We start from the raw sequence: 22,901 nt of genomic DNA on the forward strand, positions 1-22,901 counted from the left end.
TGACACTTCTGAGCACGTGTTCCATATGACCCATTCATGACTTCTGCAAACAGATTTCCCTGGTTTCCTGTCTCCTTTGCTTGTGGGAATGTGGCAGGTGACACAACTGACATTTGCTGTGTCTCTTAAGCGCACACCAACAGCTGACACTGACTTAATAAAGGTATGAGCTCTTCTGCTGGAATGAGGGGACAGCTTGGGAATACTGTGAAATGCTGTGCTAAGAATTAAATTTGTGAACCTCAAGATCCTTTTTCACCATCTGAACTGCAGAGGGAAACCTAGACTTTCATTCCAGAAAAGAACAAGAGAGCAAATGTTTTGCTACCAAAAAAAATATTAACACTTTAATACAGGAGCTCCAAATAGGGCTTCCCAGGAGCTGTCATCATCACTATTCTCCATTTTACAAGTGGAGAATGGGAAACAGGGATCTGCTCTAAACCACACTGGGAATTGGAAAGCCAGCCATGTGCTGTGCAAAATCTGATGTGCTGCTTGGAGTTCAAAAGATGTAATTATTCCCTTAACCACAGGGAGATGCTAATAAAACATAGGTGAAAAGATGTATTTCAAGTCCTGAACTGCACTATTAAGTTTTGATCACTAGTACCTTAGCAGGGAGTTGACTGCTAATACAGCAGGCCAGACTCAACATAGCCCTGTTGTTATCTTAAGGGCTACAGAATGTGAAATGTTTTACTGCTTTTTGCCTAGGTAATCTATCAACTACAAAAACAGAACCAAAGAACTAAGTGTTGTCACATTAACTTGTAGTATTGATCCGGCACAAACAATTGTGCAAATATATCTTCCAAAATTTTAACACTGATATTATGGCTCTTCATTCAAGCAATTTACTCCTATAAAATCCGCCTTAAATCTACAAAGAAGTGGCATGAAAAGAACTGGAGAAATGCAAATTGTTATTCAGGTAACAGTTCTGGACACTGGTTACCTAAAGAAGAATGAATGTGACGATTTATGGTGCAGGATCAATCAGGGAAACACTAAACAGGAGTTGGACCAAACAACATGGAAGGCAGTGTTGATACGTACCATTGGATTAGATACAAGAGAAACCCAATGAAACAAAAACCCAAACCTACCTGCAGCTCCAGCTGAGCAGGCAGCATTGAGAGAGAAAAAAATACTTATGTTATGCAATTGACTTGAGAAAACAGAAGCCTTGACTTCTGCAGGTCACTACAAGGGCTCTTCCAAATAGAGTTTACTGCTTTGAGGTTTTTGCCTCAGGAAACACTAAACAGATCTTCCAGGTTTAGTCTGTAGTTAGTAACTGGGGAGTTAAAAGGGCAAAGACAAAAACCACAGTTAATCTTGAAGGGGTTTTGTGACCTTTCCTGTTTTCCTAGGGCTCATTAACAGGGATGCAATGTGCATTGTAGAACCATAGTAAGAACAGAATGCTTTCAGCAGAAGGGAATAATTAGGTCAGGATGACAACAGGATAGGGAGAAGGAGAGTAAAAAAGTTAAGGAGAAGGGACTTTTTCTAACCTCATTTTACTGGCTGTGCTCCTTTTTACACAAGTACTTGTATTTCTTTCACCATGAAGGAAGTGACTGTGCTTTCCAAATCGTATTCCTATCCCTCCTGTTTCTGGCATTAGCACACAGACACCCTACATACTGCCCAGAACTGAACTAAAAACAAAGATTCATTTTGGCTGTGGACCACAGTGTTCTTCTAATTTTCTACAAGAGTTCTTGAAGGGTGCGTGTATCTCTTTTCAATACTAAGGACCCCCCCAACTGCCATAATTAAAGATCTCCAACGAAATCCCACAGACTCTAAAGCAGGAGCTAAAAAATGAACTGATCCTATCAGGACTTGAACCCTAGGGCAGGATAAATCAGTGCTTCCACCTAGCATGAAAACACTCTCAGAGCACCACTGTCTTAAGCCTTAGAAAAGCTGAAGTAATTCACAAAGAATGACTGGTTTTGAAAACTAAATCCTATCAAATTAATAAGGAAGAATAAGAGATACACAGGTTTCAGAATCATAACCAGAAGTCAGGACTTTTTACCTGTTCTTTAAAATAATGTACCACATATCTAAAAACCAAATGTTTGCTTGCTTTTATTATGAAGTGCATGTTATTGTAGGCAGCTGCTGTGTGAGTGTTAAAAGGGTGATTTTTTAAAACATGATGCTTGCTGGTTTAGTCTTATCTCAAGTGCTCATTGCCCACAGTCTGATGCAATATGGAAAGGTCTGTGCAACCATCCATCTGCCATTCTGCCAGTGCTACTGGCTTGAAACATCTCCAGAACTCGGCTGAACAGGAGCTGCCAGATAAAGGGAAAGTTTGGAAGACTTGAGATACAAACATATCACTGAACCACCACTGCACTCCTCTAAGCTGTCATCCATTTGTCATGAATTTACAGAGAACAAAAGCGAAGTCACAAGACAAAGAAGTAACTTCAGAATTTCTGTCATTTTCTTCCTACATTAATTATTTCAGAGGATCCTAAGTTCACATCTTGGGTTCAAAAGTTCAGGGAAATGGGCAATGCTTTCTTTTCTTTTCTGAGGATGCTGTAGCACACTGTAAGCAGTACATCCCCATGCTCTGTTAAAACTTCACCATCTCTCTCTGTACTCTATTATACACCCTTCAAAATACATTCAATAAAAAAAATCCCACAAGATTTTAACATATGAAAATGAAATCGCTGGTAGAAACTTGTCATTCAGAGACTGCAAGCATTTTGTATGGTTAAAAACAGTGCAGTCTTAATGTGCCCAAGCCGAACTCTTCCTTCAAGACATGCCACAACATTTTTGGGGGTAATACCACCATTGGTCTTGCATATATATTACTCTAAACTGCAAGCAAAATTTGGTTCAACATCTTCCTACACAGAATACTCAACTTCTTTCTAATCGTTCCTCATCCCCTAAAAATTACATCCCCTAAAAATGAACCCTGGCCCCACTGCAGCTGTTTCTTTCCTTAATCCAAAGTTAACACATGGAAGAAAAAGATTTTAAGCTAAATAAACTGATCTCCCAGTTACAAAGATTCAAGGATTTGAATTTGTGCTTGAATCATTTCCCACCCACACAGAGAAAAACCAGCTCAGCCAGTTGACATAGAGCTCAGACTCAAAGTGTTTGCTTTTAACACAGGTTTTGCTCTCAAAGGCAGGGTTTTCTTCCCCAAAAAAGGACTTTATCACTAAGTATCATCATCATCTAAGTGGATCCAAACTGGTGTTGTGGTTCCTTTTCGGCAATTATTTGCAAGAGAGTTCTGAGAGACACAGATGGTGCTGTGAGCAAGTCATTAGTATGTGCCACAGCACCAGGATCTGTCAGTTGTTTGAAGCACCCCTGCTTACCAGTTTGGATGGACTGTGTTTCCATGCAAGAATTACTGTGATGGAATTCAATCAGCTCCAGCTCCTGACCAGTTCTCACTAACACCTGTGAGATACTGTGCTACTGTTAGTGAGATACTCTCACTAACACCTTTGAGTCATTTATGTGAGATTTGTCTTCCTCTCAGTGCAAAGAAAACTGCTATGAATGAGATACTTTATTTGGGATTTGGAAATGGATCTGACAGTGAAAGGAGGACCAGCTGGCCCTGGCAGGCAGGCCTGGCATTCCCTGGGTTACAGTGGACGTGATCCCTCATCCTCTGTGCTTACCCTGATGCGCTTTGCTCGCCTCATGTCATCTGCTGTCACGGAGCTCTGTGTGGACACCGTGTTCACCTCGTGCTGTGGCTGTACATGGAGCACGTGGTTTTCCTGCTGCTCCAGCGCTCCCTGTGGCTCTGTTGGCACCGGAGTCTGTTCCTGCTGCTCCAGCCCATTCAGTGGGGCTTGTCCGGCCTCATCAAACTGCCCCTTGCTGGAAAAATGCAGCAAGTCCTGAAATCGCAAATCATACAACCAGTGATTATTCCCCCCACCCACTGAAAAACACTTTTGATAGTACTCAGCAGACAACAAGATTTGTACATATTTAATCAGAAACTATAAATAAAACAGCATAGTGTAGTGTCTATACTAACTCCTACAGTTCTCCTACTGTGTCCACTGCTGCTTTTGGCATAATAACCTTCACCTACAGCAGGGTCACCCAGAGCTCCAGGGAGGCAGTGCTGCAGGTGGGTGACTCTCCATGGGCCATCCCTCTCTCTGCCCAGCCATGGTCATTATGCTTTCTTTCTCAGCATTCCTACTCACCCATTCAACTCAGCAACAATGATGCAGTAAATAATAAAATGCAATAAATAATAAAAATGGCATAAATTTTGGCAGCAAAACCAATCAGCATTATCTGGCTGATTAGCTGGATAATAGCCAACAGGGCTCTTCTGCACTCAGGACTATTTCTGCTTTAACCAAATAGACTAGTGCAGACCCAGGAAAAGAGAGAATTTCTGTCTCATGGAAACTGTTGTCACTTTGAAACACTGTGTGTCATTTTGCAGTGTCTCCTCCTTTCTAAAGAACTATCTGGAGTGCCAAACAAGGTGATCACACTGAGCACTGTGTGGTTTTTTTATCCACTTTCAAGCTCTGCACACATCACTTCCATACATCATACAAAGCTGTTTTTCCTCCCCTTTTGCATTAGCATAAAAGGGAGGTGCTGTGAGCAGGAAGCACATGCCAGAAGTCTACATTCTTTCCCTGTGAGTTCCAATAACTCTTCTGGAGTGGAATTATCTTCTATTACATAAAAAAAAAAAAACCCACAGATCCTTATTTGACACCACATAATGCAACTGAAGAAACTTAAAAGCACAAGCTAAGAAACAGAACACCAGAATTAATTTTGAATTATGTCAGTTGAAGACTGGTGTTGTCAAAACACAAAACCAGGTGTGGGAGAAGAAAACCAAGGAATGAGGCCCTTACAGACTGTGAGTGCTTACCAGAAAGAGACCCTTAGTAAACAATACACAATCTCAGTGTCCAGCCCAGGTCTGGGTGGCAAGTTTCCACCTTGCTGACACTCAGCTGTGTTCTCAGCATCCTGACTCTCCAGCTCCCAGGCAGAACTCGTGCCCAGCTTTAGCGAGGTGAGCAGACCTCCAAGGGCTTAGGGCATCATCCTATCCCACTGCACAGACACACGTGAGCCAGCTCTGTGCCATGCTCCAAGCTGGCAGGACACAAGCTACCTCCAGTCCAGAGGCCACTCACACACTGGACTGTGCCCAGCAAGCGCCATCTCCCCAGAGTGAAGGGTTTGGAACCAGCATTAGGTTTATTTGTCTAAATGAGGCTGGCGTGTGTCATGTCAGCCTGCAGAGAGGGTGAGCTCACAACTGCCTGCACCTGCCTGCAGCATTTAGGGCATTGTAGCAGGAATTCACAGGCAGAGTATAGATTCCTCCATCTGAGTCAGCACAGAGCCATGACCCAGTGAGGAGCCAGAGGAAAATTACCACTCCAAATACCAGCTTTCAGCTAAGTCATAAACCAGAACACTGATTCCTTTTGTCACTGCTCATAAAAGAACTTAGTGGTAACCTAAGCATGGTCACCACCAGAGAATTTAGTTTTTTACTTAAATGCATCATATTACATCCCTGCAGAATATAACCAACAGCTACAAGCAAAAGAACGTTTTGCAATAAGCCTGCCTACAGGAGGCCCTTCTGTTATTATTAAAACATCATGGAGAATCATATCTCAAACAGATTTAATTTTACCAGCAACAGTTTTAAGAGCAGGCTGATCTCACATTCCAGAAAGGACAAATAGAAGCCTAAACTACTATTACAGTTTTACTGTCTGAATTACTTCTGTGAGGCTGCTAAACTGTCACAATAACCCAACCTCACTGCTAAGGGCTTTGAAGTGAAACTTGATGAAGAAATCCAAGTGATTTTACAGGTTTTATAGTAGGGAAGTAGTGTGCTCTCCTGGCAGAGAATTCCAGCTAGAAACCAAGAATTACTCATGTGTAAGTCCAAAGCATACCTTCAGTTTGCACTGATGCCCCAAATTCTTTTAGTCAAGAGTTTACATTCCATGTGCTATTTTTTTCCCTCCATCTCCAAAAATATACCTGTGTTCCTTCTTCACACTTTTCACCATTTTCACTGGTTACTTCTATGCGCATAAATTTGGGAGGGCGCCCAGGGCGTCTGCCTGGTCCAAATCTTCTCTTTCCTCGCCCACGACCTCGGCCTCTGGTTCTGCAGAATACAGGAGTGCTCCAGGTTAAGATACAAAAAAAGACTAATTTGGATTCTCCACTGATTTTATGCTTTCTTTCTCAGCATTCCTACTCACCCATTCAACTCAGCATCAATGATGCAGTAAATAATAAAATACAGTAAATAATAAAAACTGAATAAATTCTGGCAGCAAAAACAATGGGTTTCTGCCTGGTATCTATTTATTTTGTGCTTTATGAGAAGCCAAGGTTCAGAATACATTAAAATTTCTATCAGTAATCATGGGACCAAGAGGACTATTTGCTTCCATCCAGCCCTCTGCCATGGCAGACTTCTTCTAACACCCCAGTTTATGTTGTGCTGAGAAGCATTTTCAGCATGCCGGAACAAGTGCACAAGGACACCCATTTGAAATCTGAAGCCATAACATTCCTCCCCAAAAAGCACTCAGTTGTTGATGTCAGGCACTAAACAGAAGGGAACAATTTTGTGTCAGAAAAGCTAAACAAAACAGTCACTTGCTACATTTCAGGAGAAAAGAAGGCACCAATATCTTCTGCTCTGTGACAGGTGTTTGTAGATTCAGTTTTCAATAAGTCAGGATAAACTATCTTGCCAGTGGCACAATGAGACACTAGAAGCCTTGTTTTCCAAGCTCTGTTATTTCTGTATCTCTGAGAAACATAGTATTTCAATACTGTGATGCTGAAGCATTACAAATATTTAAAGTCATTGTCAAAAGAAAAACAAAACAAAAAAACTTCACTAATTTCAACAGACTATTTATTTCTCTCAAGCTACGTGTTTCACTGAGTCTTAGACCAGTCAGCCTCCTGCTGCCACGATTTTCCATTCTGGTGCTGACCTGATCTCTCCTGAGTTGGTCACTAAAATTTGCAGGACAAAGCCCCTCCTTTCTGCATGTTTGGGGAAGCACCACAGTGATCCACAAGCAAAGCTAAGGCTGTCAGTACCTGCTGAAGAAGTCCAGCTTCTCATCATGGGAGTTGAGGTGCTGTTGGAGCTGCTCTGAGCTCATGAAACGCCGATTGCACTCGTAACATGGCCAGTTCTTTTCCTGCTCCCTGAGCACTGTCGGAAATGTCAGTAACACCATTTCACTCATCACCTCATTTTTTTACCCCCAGCCTCTCTATCCTCTGTGGGCCAGATTTCTCCCCTGAAGGCTAGACAGGCTGCAGAATACCCAGCCCTGCTCTACTGGTCTTTGCCTTTATATTTTCTGTACTGTGCCAAGACCATAGCTCATCACAGAGACACAAAGATCACTGGGGACAATTCTCATGGAATATCAACGCTGTTAGATAGTCAGGGGTATTCTGAAATTCACCCTTGTGTGGAAGAGCATCTACAGGATTGTGCCTCTGGTGTAAGTTAAGGGAAATCAAGGGAAATTTCTAAATCTAAAGCAGTCACACAGCAGACAGTGAGTACAGAAACAGATCTCTTCTTCGGAGGAAGTAACCTAAAACTTCCTAGAAACTGAAGAAAAGGCTTAAATTAAGGTAATACTCTTATGAGAATAGTTATTGGAAATAAGCCCCAATAACACAATCAAGATGTGGCTTAACCTTTCCTAACCTAGCAGAAATTTGGGAGCATTATACAGGCCATATACTTGAAAGTAAGGAGTGCAACTCATAACCACCACCACACTGAAAGCAGAAGATCTCAAGTTACCCTTCCTTTCCTCCTCAGTTATGTCATGGATCTTCTGGTTCACAAACTCAGCATAGGAGGCAGCATACCACACCTGCAGCAGGAGCACAAGGTAACAGGACACTGAAGTGGAGCCAAAACTAATGGAATTTTGTTTTAAAATGGGTTAACATTTACTTCACTTGCCTCAACCACTAACTCTTATTTCTCTTTCCACCCTCAATAATAAAGTCTGGTAAGATCAGTGTGGCCCCACTGAGGAATGTAAGAGCTTTGCCCAGGAAGTACATCCATTTCATTTTAAGGTCTAGCTTCCTAACACAAATGTTTGTCTCGCACATGGCTTCCAGTAGCTCTAAAGGAAGTAAGATTAATATCTCTTCAAACCCAGCTATATAACTGTAAAGGAAGGATGTCATCAGAGTACTGATACTTGTACCAAGAGGAATGGAAATGTTATTAACTTGGGGGATTTCCCATTTCTTTCCTGCTCTCCTTACTTAGACAATAGGCAGCACCATCCACATAGACTCATTTAAAATGCTTCTGAGCTTCAGAAGGATTGGAACAATATGGTTATGCTTCCCAGAACAAAACTCTGCCAGGCTAGCATGATGGACCCACTTTTGTCATACAAGGAATTTAAGCCTTCAGCAAAGGCAACCACACGAGGCAGGGAGATAAAGTTTATAAAAGCCTAAAAGCAGATGCTCACATTTAGATGAGAATTCTTCCATCATTTCATTTGTTTGATGAAAAAGAGTGGATTTTAGAAAAGATTTCTCAAAGAAGGCATCAACAGATTTTCATCAGGAAAAACTCAAACAAGTTTGAACTTGCAGTGGGCACAGGCAGAGGTGAGTAGGATTTCAAGGACTCTCCAGCAGGTGCATCACTCTGCAGGAATCTCACTAGCTGGACAAAGACAAAAACCTGGAGCTCCTGGACTACACACCTGGCAGGCAAATCAAAACTTCCCAGCTTCAACTACTTTAATCTCTGGACAAAATGTGCATGAATGCCCTACATCCACTTGGAGAAGAAATCAGGACACTAAGCCTTCCAGTTAGCAAGCCATTTTACCCCAAAAGACACTATTAACACAAAGTAAGAAAAATGATGCTCCTACATGGAGGTCTGTACAGATTCAAAGTCTTATTTCGAATTGTTTTAAAAACTGTTGAGAAAATGGTATTTGAATACAGTTAAAATGGATTTGTAAGATTTCTAGTAATTCAGCTTAAAACATTAAGGACTGATTTCAGATAGTCTTGCTCTTAAAAGGTACAAGTAGGCTTTTGCCCTGATTCAGTAAGTGCACTTACTAAACAGTTGTTTTTCCAGACAAATTGTTGAAATCTACATTCAAGAAGAGATTTGAAGAACAACAAAATTTCCTGATATCAAATTTTTTTGGTCTTCTCCCAGTGCCCAGAAAATGTTGAAAATTAAGGCCATCTCAGCCAGTCACACTGCTTTGAGCTCAAGATAATCAATAACTTTTCAGAGGGAACAAAAAGCAAACCACAGGGAAATCACAATATCCTTTATCATTTTTCACATGCAAAGTTTCAAAAGCTCCAGGAAAGCCAGGTAAAAGGAGACACCACATTCACTTAAGGCACCAGAAAACAAGCCAGGAACACACAGGGCTAACTGGAAAGGGCATCCAGAATTAAAAAAATACAATTGCTGCAATAAAAATTAGATTGTGTCAGCAAAATATATGCTGTGTAAAGCATGACAGGGAGAGACAAGTAATTTACCTAATTTTATTTTAAATTTCCTCATGAACCAAAGCTCATTAAAACGCATATGTTGGTGACTAACTACTTACTGACTTCAGTGATATTCAATTCAGGCCAGGCTTTTTCAGAGGAAAAAAGTTCTAAAACTATTCACATCAGTAGTTTTTGGCACTTAATAGGCATCAACTTTAAAGTACTATTTAACCAGTAAAAAGACAGAATCCTGACACACAAGCAATGCCATACCTTGAGTTCCTGCTTGGGTTCCACATTTTTAATGGTGGTGTAATAAATGTGGTGGCCATACTGATAGGCCACTAGGTTCTGCTCCAGGTGATTTTGAGCTGGACGCACAAACATCATCCAGTTACACAGAGCCTCACTGGACAGCTCAAACCACAAGTCCTCTTGCAAGTCTCTGTCTTTTCTGTCACCCTTATCAAGAGAAACCTGTAGCAAAATCCAATTACATGTGACTGTAACTGCCTGGCAGCACATTCAAAAGAATTTGACTTACTAAGGAAACTACAGTGCCCATGCAACTGTTACATTAGGGGAGCAATGAAGACATAGCTCATTTTCTCTTTACTAACAGAGATCCAGAAACAAGCAGAAACTTATTTAGCAACAGGTAAAGATTAACTAGGGAGGCACAATGGATCCTTCCAAGGTTTTCAGGGACAAGAATCATTCATTAAAGGGGTGTCAGGCACAGTATGAACAAGTGACTATAACAAATGACACACAAGTAGCTGTAGCTTTAGTAGGCTACAGAAACATCAGTCAGAAGTTTCTAACTGGCAGACCCACTTTTCCTTCCATTTCTTGAGTCATGACACTGTCTCAAGCAGGAAACAGCTTTTTTTTTAGCTCAACTTCTCTTGGTTGCTCAATCTGTCTATGGTCACAACTTGCTTGTCAGACACTGACCATCAGAGCCCTCCTAAGACTGTGGATCTAAACTCCAACAAATAAAGGACTAATTTTTCCTAGTGAAACCAGCATGGATAAATGGATAAAAGTCACTCAAATACATTTTACCCCATACAATTACTTGGCAAGAGGAAAGGCATAAAAATATCTCCTCACCCCTACATCTTATGAATAGAAAAGTAAGAAACATATTTTGAACTGCGGTTACAACATGACATAAAAGAATGGCTGCAGAATTTCCTCAGAAGGGGCTGCTACTTTTATGTCCAGATGCTGCTTCAGCTCATGTGATAGTGATTCACAGCCTTCCATGTTATGCACCCTATATATACATATATATAGCCTACCACCATAGTGCCAAAACATTCATGGGGACTAGTGCGTCACCCTGAATAACAGAGCAAACTTGAAGCCAAAACAATCTGGGTATTTCTTAGTTACATTCAGAGATGGAAGTAACAAAATATCTCTAGTGAACTGATGAAAGTAGAGTGACAAATTAATGAAAATCAAAGCTAAGGCACAAATTGATTTCCCCTTTTCTCACCCTTACCTTCAAATGGATATAGCAGTCTTTGAGCTCAGTCTGTCTGACCAGAGGTCCTTCCACAGGCCCAAACTGTGTTCGCTTTGGGATGCGCCTTTTGGAGAACACACCTCCCAAAAACCTGTCTATATAGAGCACCAGGGGAAGGCTGGCCCTCGCCCTGGTCAGCACAGGCCGGTTTGGGATGGGATGCAAAGGTCCATGTTTTGGACACACTGAGGGATGTGCGTTATTACACTCTTCACACCCTGCAACACAAAGGCAGAGAGGACATGACTTTTAGGCAGACACTCACACACCAGCTCAGAGACAGCCTTATCTCTCTCTAAACATCTTTGGCTCAGCTGTGGGAACATTTATGCCAATAGTCTGTCTATATTTCAAAATATTAGACAGGCCAGTGTCCAGCAAAATAGGAACAAATCAGCTCAGAGACTTCACTAGAGACAAAATTTTGTCTTTTCAGTCAAGCAGCCCAATTTGAATTCACATTTCTCATTTCTCTGTGAATCAAGACTCACATTTACTCATTACTGCGAAAATCTGAATGGTTTTTGCCTCTCTTTACTAAAGGTCTAATGGAGAGGGGAGAAAAGAAGGGGGGGCAGGTAGTACACTACATATGACTGCACATGCTTACACAAATCATTGGGATCAAAGGGTCGAGGTGGATCTGGATCCCACTCATCCATGTCAGTGTCTTCCCCATCTTCATCCTCATCTTCATCCTCATCATCTTCCTCTTTTGTTTCTATCCTTTCCATTTGATTCTGCAGAGGTGCTAAAGAATCAGAACCATCCACAGCCTCCATAGGAGGTAACACTTGGTTATGCACAGGTAATGATGCCTGAGGAGAGAATTCACAATCAGTTCAAGCTGATTCAATAAGCAAACCACAAGGACAAGTAATGAAGGTCCTGGCTAGCCTACCCTTCCTGCTGCCTATGGTAATGGAGAGGAGGACAAGAGAAGGTGCTAAATGACTGCCAAAGGATGTTTTGCATGGCTGGCTGCTGCTGATGGCCTCACTGAAAACACCTGTATTACTCCCTGGCTATACCCTGCCAAGGACCCAGTTCTCAGAAGAAACTGAACTCAGAGAAGTTCTTGATCCTTGCAGAAAGTTTAAAACCAAGTCCAGGCTCTGTGGATATTACCTAGAGCCTAAAGCTGTATTTTAATTTCTTTTGTACAAGTGAGAGAATCCTGCACTTTGGCACACCATCTTCTCTTGACAATCCAACAAAACCAATCTCCAGAGTACAAAGGTAGAGGTCAAGAAGGGGTGAGGTAATGTGGAGACTGGATATAAAGCACAGGACATGAAGAACAGTTGAGGCCATTGCACACTTCTACTAATTTTCAAGTTTAGCCCTTTCCTTCCTTAAAAGAACTGCAACATTTGAAGTTTGGCGCATATTTCATCACCCACAAAGTTTCTCAGGTAGAGAACAAGAAATAGTACACACAGCAGAGCTGCCCAAAAACACTGGCAAGGAAACCCAGTGGATGTTACTGTGACAGTCAGCACTACACCTTCTGTTAACTTCACTTTTCAGCACTGACAGACTTTTAAAGGGGCTGCTCACAGAACCATAACTGAAACAGGTTTCTCTGTATATTAAATATATGATATCCTAAACCCCCATACATTCCATGGCAAGACTAGGGAAGACAGTACAATCTGCACTACACCTTTCTCAAATCTCCTCCCAGATCACTCAGCTGCATTTCATCCCCAGAGATGATGGAGCAATGGAATCAGTGCGCTCGTACATGAAAAGGAAAGGGTGCCTGGCAACTTACTCTATCTGCTTGTGGCCCCTGCTCCAGAGCCACTGGCTGGGGGGGATCAGCAACGCTGCCGAGCACAGACAGGTTGGTGGGATTCATGCTCTGAGCAGCAGCAGGCAAGAGCACCGTTACCTAAAATCACAGGCACTCATTTTAGCACTGCAGCATTTCCATCAGTCACTTAACACATGGGCAGGGCCCGGCATGCACAGCTCCCTTGAGCCCTGCACTCTACTCAAAAACTGCTGCATTCCCATCATTTTTGGGGTTCAAATAGGGATAATGGGCTTGGACAGAACCTGCAGCTCCTCGGACAAAGGGAAAGACTTAAAATCTATAGACTTTGCAATTTCTGAATTACCTATTACATATTTTTAAATTAAGGTCCCGGGTTCAATTGCACTAAAAACAGATGTTAGGATCTCTTTAGCTCTTGGTCAAACCAGTGATTTGGGGTCTCTTTTCCTCTATACCCAAATTTACTTTCATTTTCAAGGGAAAAGGTAAAGAAGGACTAAAAACATTTCCTCATTTTTTGATTTTTTCTTTCCTCAACCAAACCTTGCTGATGGCTGAGGAGTTTAGAAGTAGATAAGCTTTAAGATCCCTTCCAATCCAAATAATTCGGTGATTCTATGATCCAGGCTCCATAAAAACCAAGATGGTGTATTGACCTCATGAGATGATCAACCTCTCAAAAAATAAGTTCCCAACAATTATTTTTCTTTACATTTGGTCAAACTGTATATTTTTGTTTACATACTTTTTTTTTGGTGCTGTAACAAGCAAATTAATGCATATTACATTGTTCTCATCCATTCAGCAATAAAAAAGCACAACTAAGGAATCACCTTAGTTGTGCTTTGCTTTATTGCTGAATCCCTAGGAATCACCTTTCCTGCCTTTTGTTTCCTGCTTATGTATACTGGAATTTGCACCATTATTTCACGTGACTTTTCATCCTTCTCTACAGCTGATATCGTGTGGCTTCTAGTCTGTGTCTCTGATTTTTGGTAAAATCCAAGCTCTTGCCTTTCTGCAGAGTGCTTAATAAATATCAGATAAAACTGAGAACAGTGCATTGGGCCAGTAGCAAGGGAGCAGACAACAAAATTCATAATGTAAGCACTTGGTCTTAGTACTCCAAACTAGTTGCTTAGTTTAAAGAGGTATTAAGAGTATTTTATGAAACTCCTGAAAAACAACAGCAAAAAGACTTCAAGGAATGGTGCAACGGTGAGGATGAAACCACCATGACAGTCTGGTACTGACACTTCTGAAGCCAAGTGGCAACAAAGAGGCATCATTATTCCTCCAGTGTGCCAGCAAGGATAGGGTCATACAGATCTGGATCTATCAGCACCCCCTATTAGCATTGCCTACTACTAATCACACCAAACATACCCTTACTTGCACTTCCATGTCAGGCACTGCATGGATTATGGGCATTATTTTTAAAAAACTCTCACTTTCTTTCTACAATAAAGTTTCTTCTGAAAGACAAGAGGAGCTTTAATTATTATTTTATCATTAGTTGTCAGTTCAGGGATGTCCCACATGAAATGCTGCTGTAAAAACAGCTGCACAGGCAGAAGTTGATATAATGAGGGATTAATTGTTCACCAAAAAAATTAATATCTATGTTAGGACTGCTATCAGACTGTGTTGGAATGGAGGACAGGCTGAGGACAAGACAAGTGCTGCTGGGGTAATAACAGCAGATCACCTGTGTTGGAACTCCCATCTGCACTGTGTACAAATAATCTCTAACTAATCATACATTTGTTAAATGAGCTTTAAGACAATTAAATAAGAATTTATCGCTTTTTAATGCAGGGAAATTGATGGAGAAAAACTTCAAGAGCAAAACTCCAGAGAATAAGTAGAATGAGAAGACAGGCAACACCTTTATTGTGTTAGTCGTTGCTTTCCATCTGTGCCTCAACTATTTAGAAAATTTGTTTTCAGCACAGATTCAATCTCACTCTGCCCCAAGACTGTCAATAAACACACATTTTAATGATGGCTTTGGTGATGATTCAGAACTAGTACATCCATTCACACATGTCATTAAAGACTCACCAAGCAGAAATGATTTTAAGTCTATGACAAGCAGAGAATTCCAACCAGAGATCTGAAAGCACCTATCTACAGCTGATTATCACAGCGCAGTCCCCAAAGATAGCAGTAAGAGTTAATAACAACTTCCCCATCCATGATGGATGTAAAAAGAATAGGAAAAATCATCATAACCTTATAAACACAGGCTGCAGTTTTATTTTTTTCCCAGCCCACCTCACACCGGCAAGCCCACCTCACCTGACAGGGGAGCCAGTCACTGAACTTCTTCAGGTTTCATACTTAATTTCCTGTGACATTTCTAGTAAATCTAAACTTTAATCTAATTTTTCTATCCCTCAAAAGCCTTCTGTGGACTTCAAGGCATTTGGATCAGAACCTGTATGAGGACAACTAAAAACCCCACCTTTCCAAAATGACACATTCAGATGACAACAGCCACATCTGCTGCAGGGACACTGCTGAAAGATTTTTTCATGCTATCTGGGGCAGTAAATTATAATTTTTGCTGAATATGAATTAAAGAGAATAAACTCAAAATAATTCATAACTTTTACTGTCACTCGTGCTCAAGGCAGTCATTGGCCTTGATCAGGATAACAGTACAAGACTAAGATTGTCACTGGACAACTTCAAAAACAGCTCATTACCCTCCTGCATCACATGAATGTCCCTTTACCTTCCCTAAGTGTTCCCTCACAATATTAGGCCCAAAATGAATATTATCTCTTCCTTACCTGCTGGGTGGTAGCATCCTGTTGGACGTAAGCCACTTGGGACGGATCTGTAAACAGAGTCTAGACAGAGTGAAAAAGGCTTATCAAACCAGCCATGGGGGTTTTTACTCCCAACTCACACAAAAGTTACCCTGCCATTATGAAACAACCCACACTTGAGCCTTTGTCAACAGCTTCTAACCTGCCCGTTACCACCGCAAACTACTTCAACTTATCCAAGTAAACCTATATACATGGAAATTTAAAATTAGGTAATGCTCCATAAAGAGTTAATGTATTTATGTGGCACTTTGCATCTGTACAGCTGAAGTGTTTCACGAATTTTATTTTTTTTATTTACCAAAATCACTTTGTCAGTTGATGATTTGATCAAAGGATGAAATTCAATAGCTCTATCTATGCCCTTAATGTGTAACACTTAAAAGCAGGATAGAAAGTAACTGTGAGCTTTTTCTTCCTGAAAATTTACAACTATCATGCACATCCTATATAGGAATTTGATATGGCCAGGATGCTGTTTAATTTCAGAGAAGCCATGCCAACTTCAGTATTCTGCAAGAACAGCCCTGACAGAATCCCAGGAAATGCAAGACTAAGGATTGACTGAGGCCAGCCTGCCTTAGCCAAAACTTGAAATATCTGAGCTTGCAGCAGCCTGGCTACAATAAAATAAAGCATGATATAATTCAAATTCCTTTAGCATTGTGATAATTTCATCTTAGATGCAGAAGAGTGTCTGAATACTACATATCTTTTGAGACAATGGCTGCCTTTAGAGTTTTGGAGTTAGTTGGCCAGTAACTTCCTAATAGATATCCTCTCAGAACACCCCTTCACACAGAAGCTGGTTTTCTGGGACAGCTGACAGGTGCACAAGACACAATGTGCCACATGAGGCCCTGCCAGCACAACAGGGGTGCCAGGGACGTGCACTTTGCAGCACAGCTCATCTGCTCTGTCAGCAAAGATATTATAAAACACTCTGGACAAAGCAAGCCTGTTCCTTTTTAATCTGTCCACACAGAAGCAGAGATGCATAGCATATTGACCCCATATAAACATATGCTGCAAGGAATAAAGGCTGTTTGATATGATTATGCAGAAGAAAATTAATATAAAAGATCTATAAAATCAGCAACTCTGAAGAGACCACAAAATTACATTGAATAAACAGAGATGCTCTGCAAAAAGACATGACTGTTATTGTAACTATCAATTATGTACTACACAAAACAAAGACTCTTCCAGAAGGACTATAGATGGCTCTTAGCTTTTTACTGGATACAAGAGGCAGAACTTCTGGTGAATTATCCATGTTCTGGAAAACACCTTTGAGTAAATTATAATCTCATCCACCTTCAGTGAAATAACCAGCATTTCATTATTCATAGCTTCACCATCCTTTGACAAGCAGATTTGCACATTAGACAAATGAACAGCATGAAGTCCCTACTCAGCAGTGGGCAGAGAAAACTGCTGGGAGCGACTGCCTGCTATTTTCCAGTCATACCACTTGGCTGGTAACTGGCCTTCATCCCAAACAAGATTGTTGTGTTTTCTAGGTGCCAAAACCAGGGTGGGCTCAGAACCACACGTGCCTGCGTAGCTTCCACGGGGTGGATGTAAACCAGGGTGTGCTCCGAGGTGTCCACAGAGGTGTAGGAGGTGCCGTCAGCCGTGTAAACCACCTGCTGGGCAGGGCCGCGCTCCTGCTCGTCACTGTACATGATCTGGGCCACCGCTCCCCCCTCGGGGACAAAGTGCACCTGGGGAACAAACAGATCCTGGGCTCGCACCAACACAGGCCAGTGGGACACAGCACCAGAGTCACGGGGTGCCTTGGAAAGCAAGACAACTTGTGTCCCAACTCATCTGAATGCAGTGAAAAACACAGATTTCAAATCTCACTCAATTATTCTATCAGTAGAAATCTGGCCACAACTCCCATCAGTGTCTGGTTTTACTTTACTGCTACAAAGGGCACCACCCATACTTAGTTCTTGCATGATGCTTCAGAAATTTGTAAGGGAACAAGTTCATATTTGAACTAATGTATCTATTAAATGTATTGGGCTATTGTTTCCCTTTATGCTCATATCCCTCTCAGGATTTATGGTAATTATTTCATTCAGCTAGTTCTGTAGCTGGAGGTAATTTTTGCTGTCTGATGAGAGGCTAATGGAATTTATTAACTCTGATACTCCTCAAGATATAGTATTGCAGTTCTCAAAGTCAGCAGTAGGGCGTATTAGACTGCTTCTCTGTGGTATGTATGCAGCATCAGTAGAAAATTCAACTATTTAAACCTATACCTAAAAACATTAAGCACAGATTCCAAGGACTACTGGAACAAGTTATGTCTAGGGCTGAACTTTAAATCTAAACAAGTCAATTTTACCAGAACATTATGATCATAAAAAATTTTTTATATATATATATATATATATATGTATATGTATATAAAATGAGCCAGAATACTGGATTCCAGTGAAAACAGGCTCTTGCCATCATTTACATGCTGAAATGCTGAAAAGCATTTTCAGTGCATGGGAAAAAATAGGACAGTGAGCAGGAAATCTAGTTTGAATACAAGTATTCATAGTCACATAAAATTCTTTCACATAAAATGATACCACAGTTACATATTTTATTTTGTTTCAGTTTTTAGCTTATGCTTCAGAAGACACCTGGTACTCCTCCGTGGATGCTCAGTGTGGATTGTGTACAATAGATCTTCTCACAAACACTATAATTTCACATTTGGAAAGCCCTCTGCAAATACTCATTAAGCCTTAAAACTGCCATGTGCAAACAGCAGCATGGCTATCCCACTGCAGAGAAAAGGGAACACAGGCAATTGAAAACTGTCTTTCTCTGCAAATTTTAAAGCTGGAAATTACCAAGAGGCCAAATTTCTCAGCTTGTGGGTCAAATACCATGCAGCACCCTTTTCCTATCATACTTAAAAGAGTAAATCAATTTACAGAATTCTAGAAATTCCCAGTTGTGCTGTCTCAGAGGCAGAGGGACAAGCTGTATACTGCAGAACCTGAAAGAATTAAAACTGCAGAATTAAAACTGCATTAGTCACTTACAATTAATATTTCTCCTTTCCTCACTATCCAGATGTCTGTCTGAAAAAAATTACTTGTATTACTTTCCCCAGGGTCCACCCACAGTTCCATCTGATTCAAATGATGCCACCAAAATCGGCTGCCATAGAGTAAGATTTTGCTCATTACTCTGAACACCCTTTACTCTCCCACATGGTAATAAATGTATTTGGATACAAACTTCTACAGCCACTGCTTAGTTTTGTTCAGCTCATTTCAGAGCTCTGTGTCTTCACTGCTGCGGTTTGCACAGTTCAGTTTCTGAAGCTTTAACCCTAAATCACCACAGAAATGTTTGTATTTCTGCTCAAATGAAAGCTGAGCTTCTAGACTCTAAATCAGGGCTGAATGGGAACTAACCCGCCCCACTAATCCCAATCCAGCCCAAGCAGAGGTGGAGCTCTGGCTAATCACCTGAGCAGCGTGCTGTTCCTGTCCTGCAGACTCAGTCCACACCTGAGGACTTTCCTCTTTCAAGTCCATCTCCTCCCTGCCTGTGTGCTCCATGAGGAGAAGGAGACCTACTGGAGTAATATCTGGCTGAAGGGATTCATCTGTTCATTGTGTTTCTGCTTCCAGAAGACAAGGTGATCTTCAGCAACATGGCTGTAAAAAACCAGAGAACCGAGACATTAAAACCAGCATGACACATGGCATGGAGCTGAGGGATTTATTATTATCCACTACCAGACTTCAGTAACACAGACTAAAGCAGGTTTGGCTTTATAAACACCTCCTACAAGACCCAAATACCTTAAGTTATGGGAGCAAGGGAACAGAAATCTGATCTCACTGAGCATGGTCAAGTCCTACTGTTTGCCACTTTCCATATCCCCTTAAGGAGGAAACAAATCAACCATTGCACCACTTGCACTGAAAGATTACACTGAATTCTTCCTTCATCTCTTTCCTTGGCCACAGGCCATCCACATCACCTTCTCCTCATTGTCCTTCTGGCACCTACAGGCCTAGAAATCAATAAATAATGCAAAAAATGGACCTGAGGCTTCCAACAAGAAAACACTATGTTCAGAGATGCATCACCAGTTCCTCAGTTTGCCTGAATGATGTTTTGTTTGATCACCAACTGGTTTTCCATGTACAGACAGATTTGACTTTGGACAAAACCCCAGTCCCAGGTTAGCAGAGTGTTACAAGAGCCAACTATTAAAAGGGAACAATGAAACTTCTACTCTCAAAGATCCCGACAAACTGCTTCCAAGCTTGGTTTTATTCACCTCTTGCAATTTTACTGGGGCCTCTCAATCTGCCATTGTGATCCCAGAAGGGGAGTTTACAGCTCTGATGATTGTTTGAGTCAGTGGTTCAGCACCCTCCCAATCCTTCGTCTCTAATGTCGTATTAAATCATAGGCCAGGAATTAGCATGAGGCTGAGCCCATTCCATTTCTCAGCTACTCCAATTAACTTTATTTTATATCCAGTGCCTCGCTGGGCTGATCCAATGCCAGTACCCATCTGTGCACCAGGAAGGAAGCAGAAGGCTCCTTGCTGATGCTTTCATTCATTTGCATTTTAAATGCAAATTATTTTAGTCATAATTTATCCCTATAAATGCTAGCATTCGGCTTGTCATTGACAAACTGAAAAATAGATAAGGAGAGGTAAAAAAAGCAGCAGGCACTTTATAAATCCTCCTAATTCTGCCAGTAAGGATTAAGCTATGCAAACCTGAGCACTGACTGTTCCACTGGGCCTGGCCAGCACGGATAAATCATCAGGGCAGGCAAATCTCAGGCTAATGTCACTGAACTGTGCGGTGGAGCAAAAAAATCACATTACTTACATATACACAACGAAAAACAGTGGGAAAGACATTTCTGGGCATTGCTAGACATCAAGTCTTGCTGATACTGGTGACTGGAGTTAACGCTTGCTGTCTCACGCTGAGCAACCCAGCACATGGGAGCCCCACAAAAGCAGACACTGAGGAAATGTTCTGACTTTCTCTTATATATGAACATCTCCAGTTATGGGAATATAGGCACAGAAACCTCATCTCCATTAATATTGCTTGATACAAAACATCACCAAAAAGCACTTAGGAGAAAAATTAAAATAAAATCTATGTACCAGCATTCAATGCCTGAGCTTAGTATGAACAAATTACCTGCAGCAAACACGAGTGATAAAGACCAGCCTTGTCTTCAAAGTGTGGAAGGTCTGGGCAATTTACAGATAAATATTATTTATTTATATATCCAAGGGCACACATGCTCTGATCTATAAATAAATACCATCCATCCCTACACAGAACCTTTCTCCTAGCTACTTGTTATGTTATTAAGGATTAAAAAGTTGGGAATTTCCCATATCTAATCCTACCTCATTCACTGATCTCCTTCACTCATTTTATCCGGTATAGGTTCTTTATTCAGAATATATAAATATATACATATATCAGGTATATGATCACCTCTACCCATGCAAAACACGACAGCATTTATGTCAGTAACACACTGTGAAAAACTTCTTTGCAAAATTTAACACCTATCCTGTTGATATTTTTCAGCTGGTTTATCCACAACAGCTCTTTTCCTAGACAGCCAGTATTAATCAAGAGCCAGTTCAGGTAATTGCACTAACAGTAGCTGGTAGTTTAATCAATTACCTAGCTGCTTAGAAAACTAAAAATAAAAAACAAACATTAGAGGTTTCAATTTGGGGTAGTTTGACTTTTTAAAACAAATATAATTATCCTGTTAAAAAGTAAGCAATTACATTACCTACTAATTGAATTAAGAGAAAGGCTCAGTTCTGGCTAATTCCACATGGTGCAACCTGTAGCAGAATTTTTGGCTGACCTTCCCCACGAGCAGACAATGAAGGTCTGAAGGAAGATGCTGACTCACTCCTGCAGAGTCATTTTGGCACAGGTAACTTACAACTTGAGTACAAAGGAGACTAAAGGGTTCAGGCAGGGTCTTTAAAAGACAAAACTGGGAATTAAGAATCATCTCTGAAAAAAGTAGTACCCAAAAAGTTGCAAAGGAAAGCAGAAGACAGTCATTTCATGGTTCTGAAAGTTAGCACTAACTTATAATCTTGGGGGAAAATAAAGCAAGGCTGAACCAAATTCAGTGTCCCAGTGCTGCAGATTCTATAAACAGTCCAGTTATTGCTGTTCCTGACAGAAATGAAAATAAGAGCGCAGCCCAGCCAATTGTGCAGCAATAAGGAACACTAGTAAGAACCACAGGCTTTGCTGATGTTTTCAACTTCTGTACTTCCAAATTCATCCTAGGATTGACCTCTGGGATGCATTCCCTCAGTACATCTGTAATCATGAAAACACGCTGAAAAGCACATTTCTCTGGAAACGTGGATGAAGACAATGCAGGAGGAGACAGGCTGTGTCCCAGAGAGGTCACAGGGACCCAGAGGTGCAGGAGGCAGGAGCAAGTGTTGAAATCCAGCTGTGAAACAAGGCCAGGAGCTGGAAAAATCTTACCCAAAGTCACTGACAACAGAACTGCCACAAACACCAACACCTGAGCAAGTTTTCTGACACCAATGACAAGAAGACCAAACTAACAATGCTCACTGATCTTTCATAGGATGCTCCTCCTCATGAATCCTGCACAATCTTATTTCCTACCCTAGATACACCCCCTCAATTACAGCCCTGACACTGACAGCCCACAGTGTCTCGAAATGTTAACCATTTCCCTGTGGTCTTCTCTCAGCTTTGGTAGTTTTTTAGCAGAAATAAATGTGAAACTTTGGACATAAGCATTGCCAAATCACTGGCATGCAGGGAGTGCTCTCTACACTCTTCGCCCATGGATTATCTTTGGCAATTGTTGATTTTTCTCACTGTATTGAACACATCAGACATTTTCAGACAAGCTACATAAGCACCAAGACATGCACCTCAATGGGAAGCTCTGCTGTGTCAAAGGGATTACCATAAGAATCTGTGTAACAGAAGTTGAAAGTCAATTGCAGAAATCCTAAAGGAAAAAAAGATAATTAAAGATAAAAGGCATTGTAATAGGATGAACTCAGTTTTTTCTCAGTATTCAGAAAGTAGGCTACATTTTGTAAGAAAAATCCATGTAGAAGTTTAGT

General features: G+C 41.1%; 1 protein-coding gene across 1 annotated transcript in view; it reads right to left on the reverse strand.

Moving 5' to 3' along the window:
- PRDM10 (PR/SET domain 10) overlaps positions 1-22,901 on the reverse strand; it is a 44,271-nt gene that overhangs the window by 15,566 nt on the left and 5,804 nt on the right. Inside the window, exons 2-12 of the mRNA XM_058818948.1 lie at positions 19,225-19,416; positions 17,296-17,463; positions 15,698-15,757; positions 12,894-13,013; positions 11,727-11,934; positions 11,093-11,334; positions 9,853-10,056; positions 7,880-7,952; positions 7,153-7,270; positions 6,067-6,196; positions 3,687-3,911 (exon numbers count right to left, since the gene is read on the reverse strand). Of these exons, the coding sequence (XP_058674931.1) occupies positions 3,687-3,911; positions 6,067-6,196; positions 7,153-7,270; positions 7,880-7,952; positions 9,853-10,056; positions 11,093-11,334; positions 11,727-11,934; positions 12,894-13,013; positions 15,698-15,757; positions 17,296-17,463; positions 19,225-19,317 (1,641 nt within the window). The 5' untranslated portion in view covers positions 19,318-19,416. The remainder of the gene's footprint in view (positions 1-3,686; positions 3,912-6,066; positions 6,197-7,152; positions 7,271-7,879; positions 7,953-9,852; positions 10,057-11,092; positions 11,335-11,726; positions 11,935-12,893; positions 13,014-15,697; positions 15,758-17,295; positions 17,464-19,224; positions 19,417-22,901) is intronic.

Source organism: Ammospiza caudacuta, chromosome 23, assembly GCF_027887145.1.
Source record: "Ammospiza caudacuta isolate bAmmCau1 chromosome 23, bAmmCau1.pri, whole genome shotgun sequence".
Classification (NCBI taxonomy): domain Eukaryota; kingdom Metazoa; phylum Chordata; class Aves; order Passeriformes; family Passerellidae; genus Ammospiza; species Ammospiza caudacuta.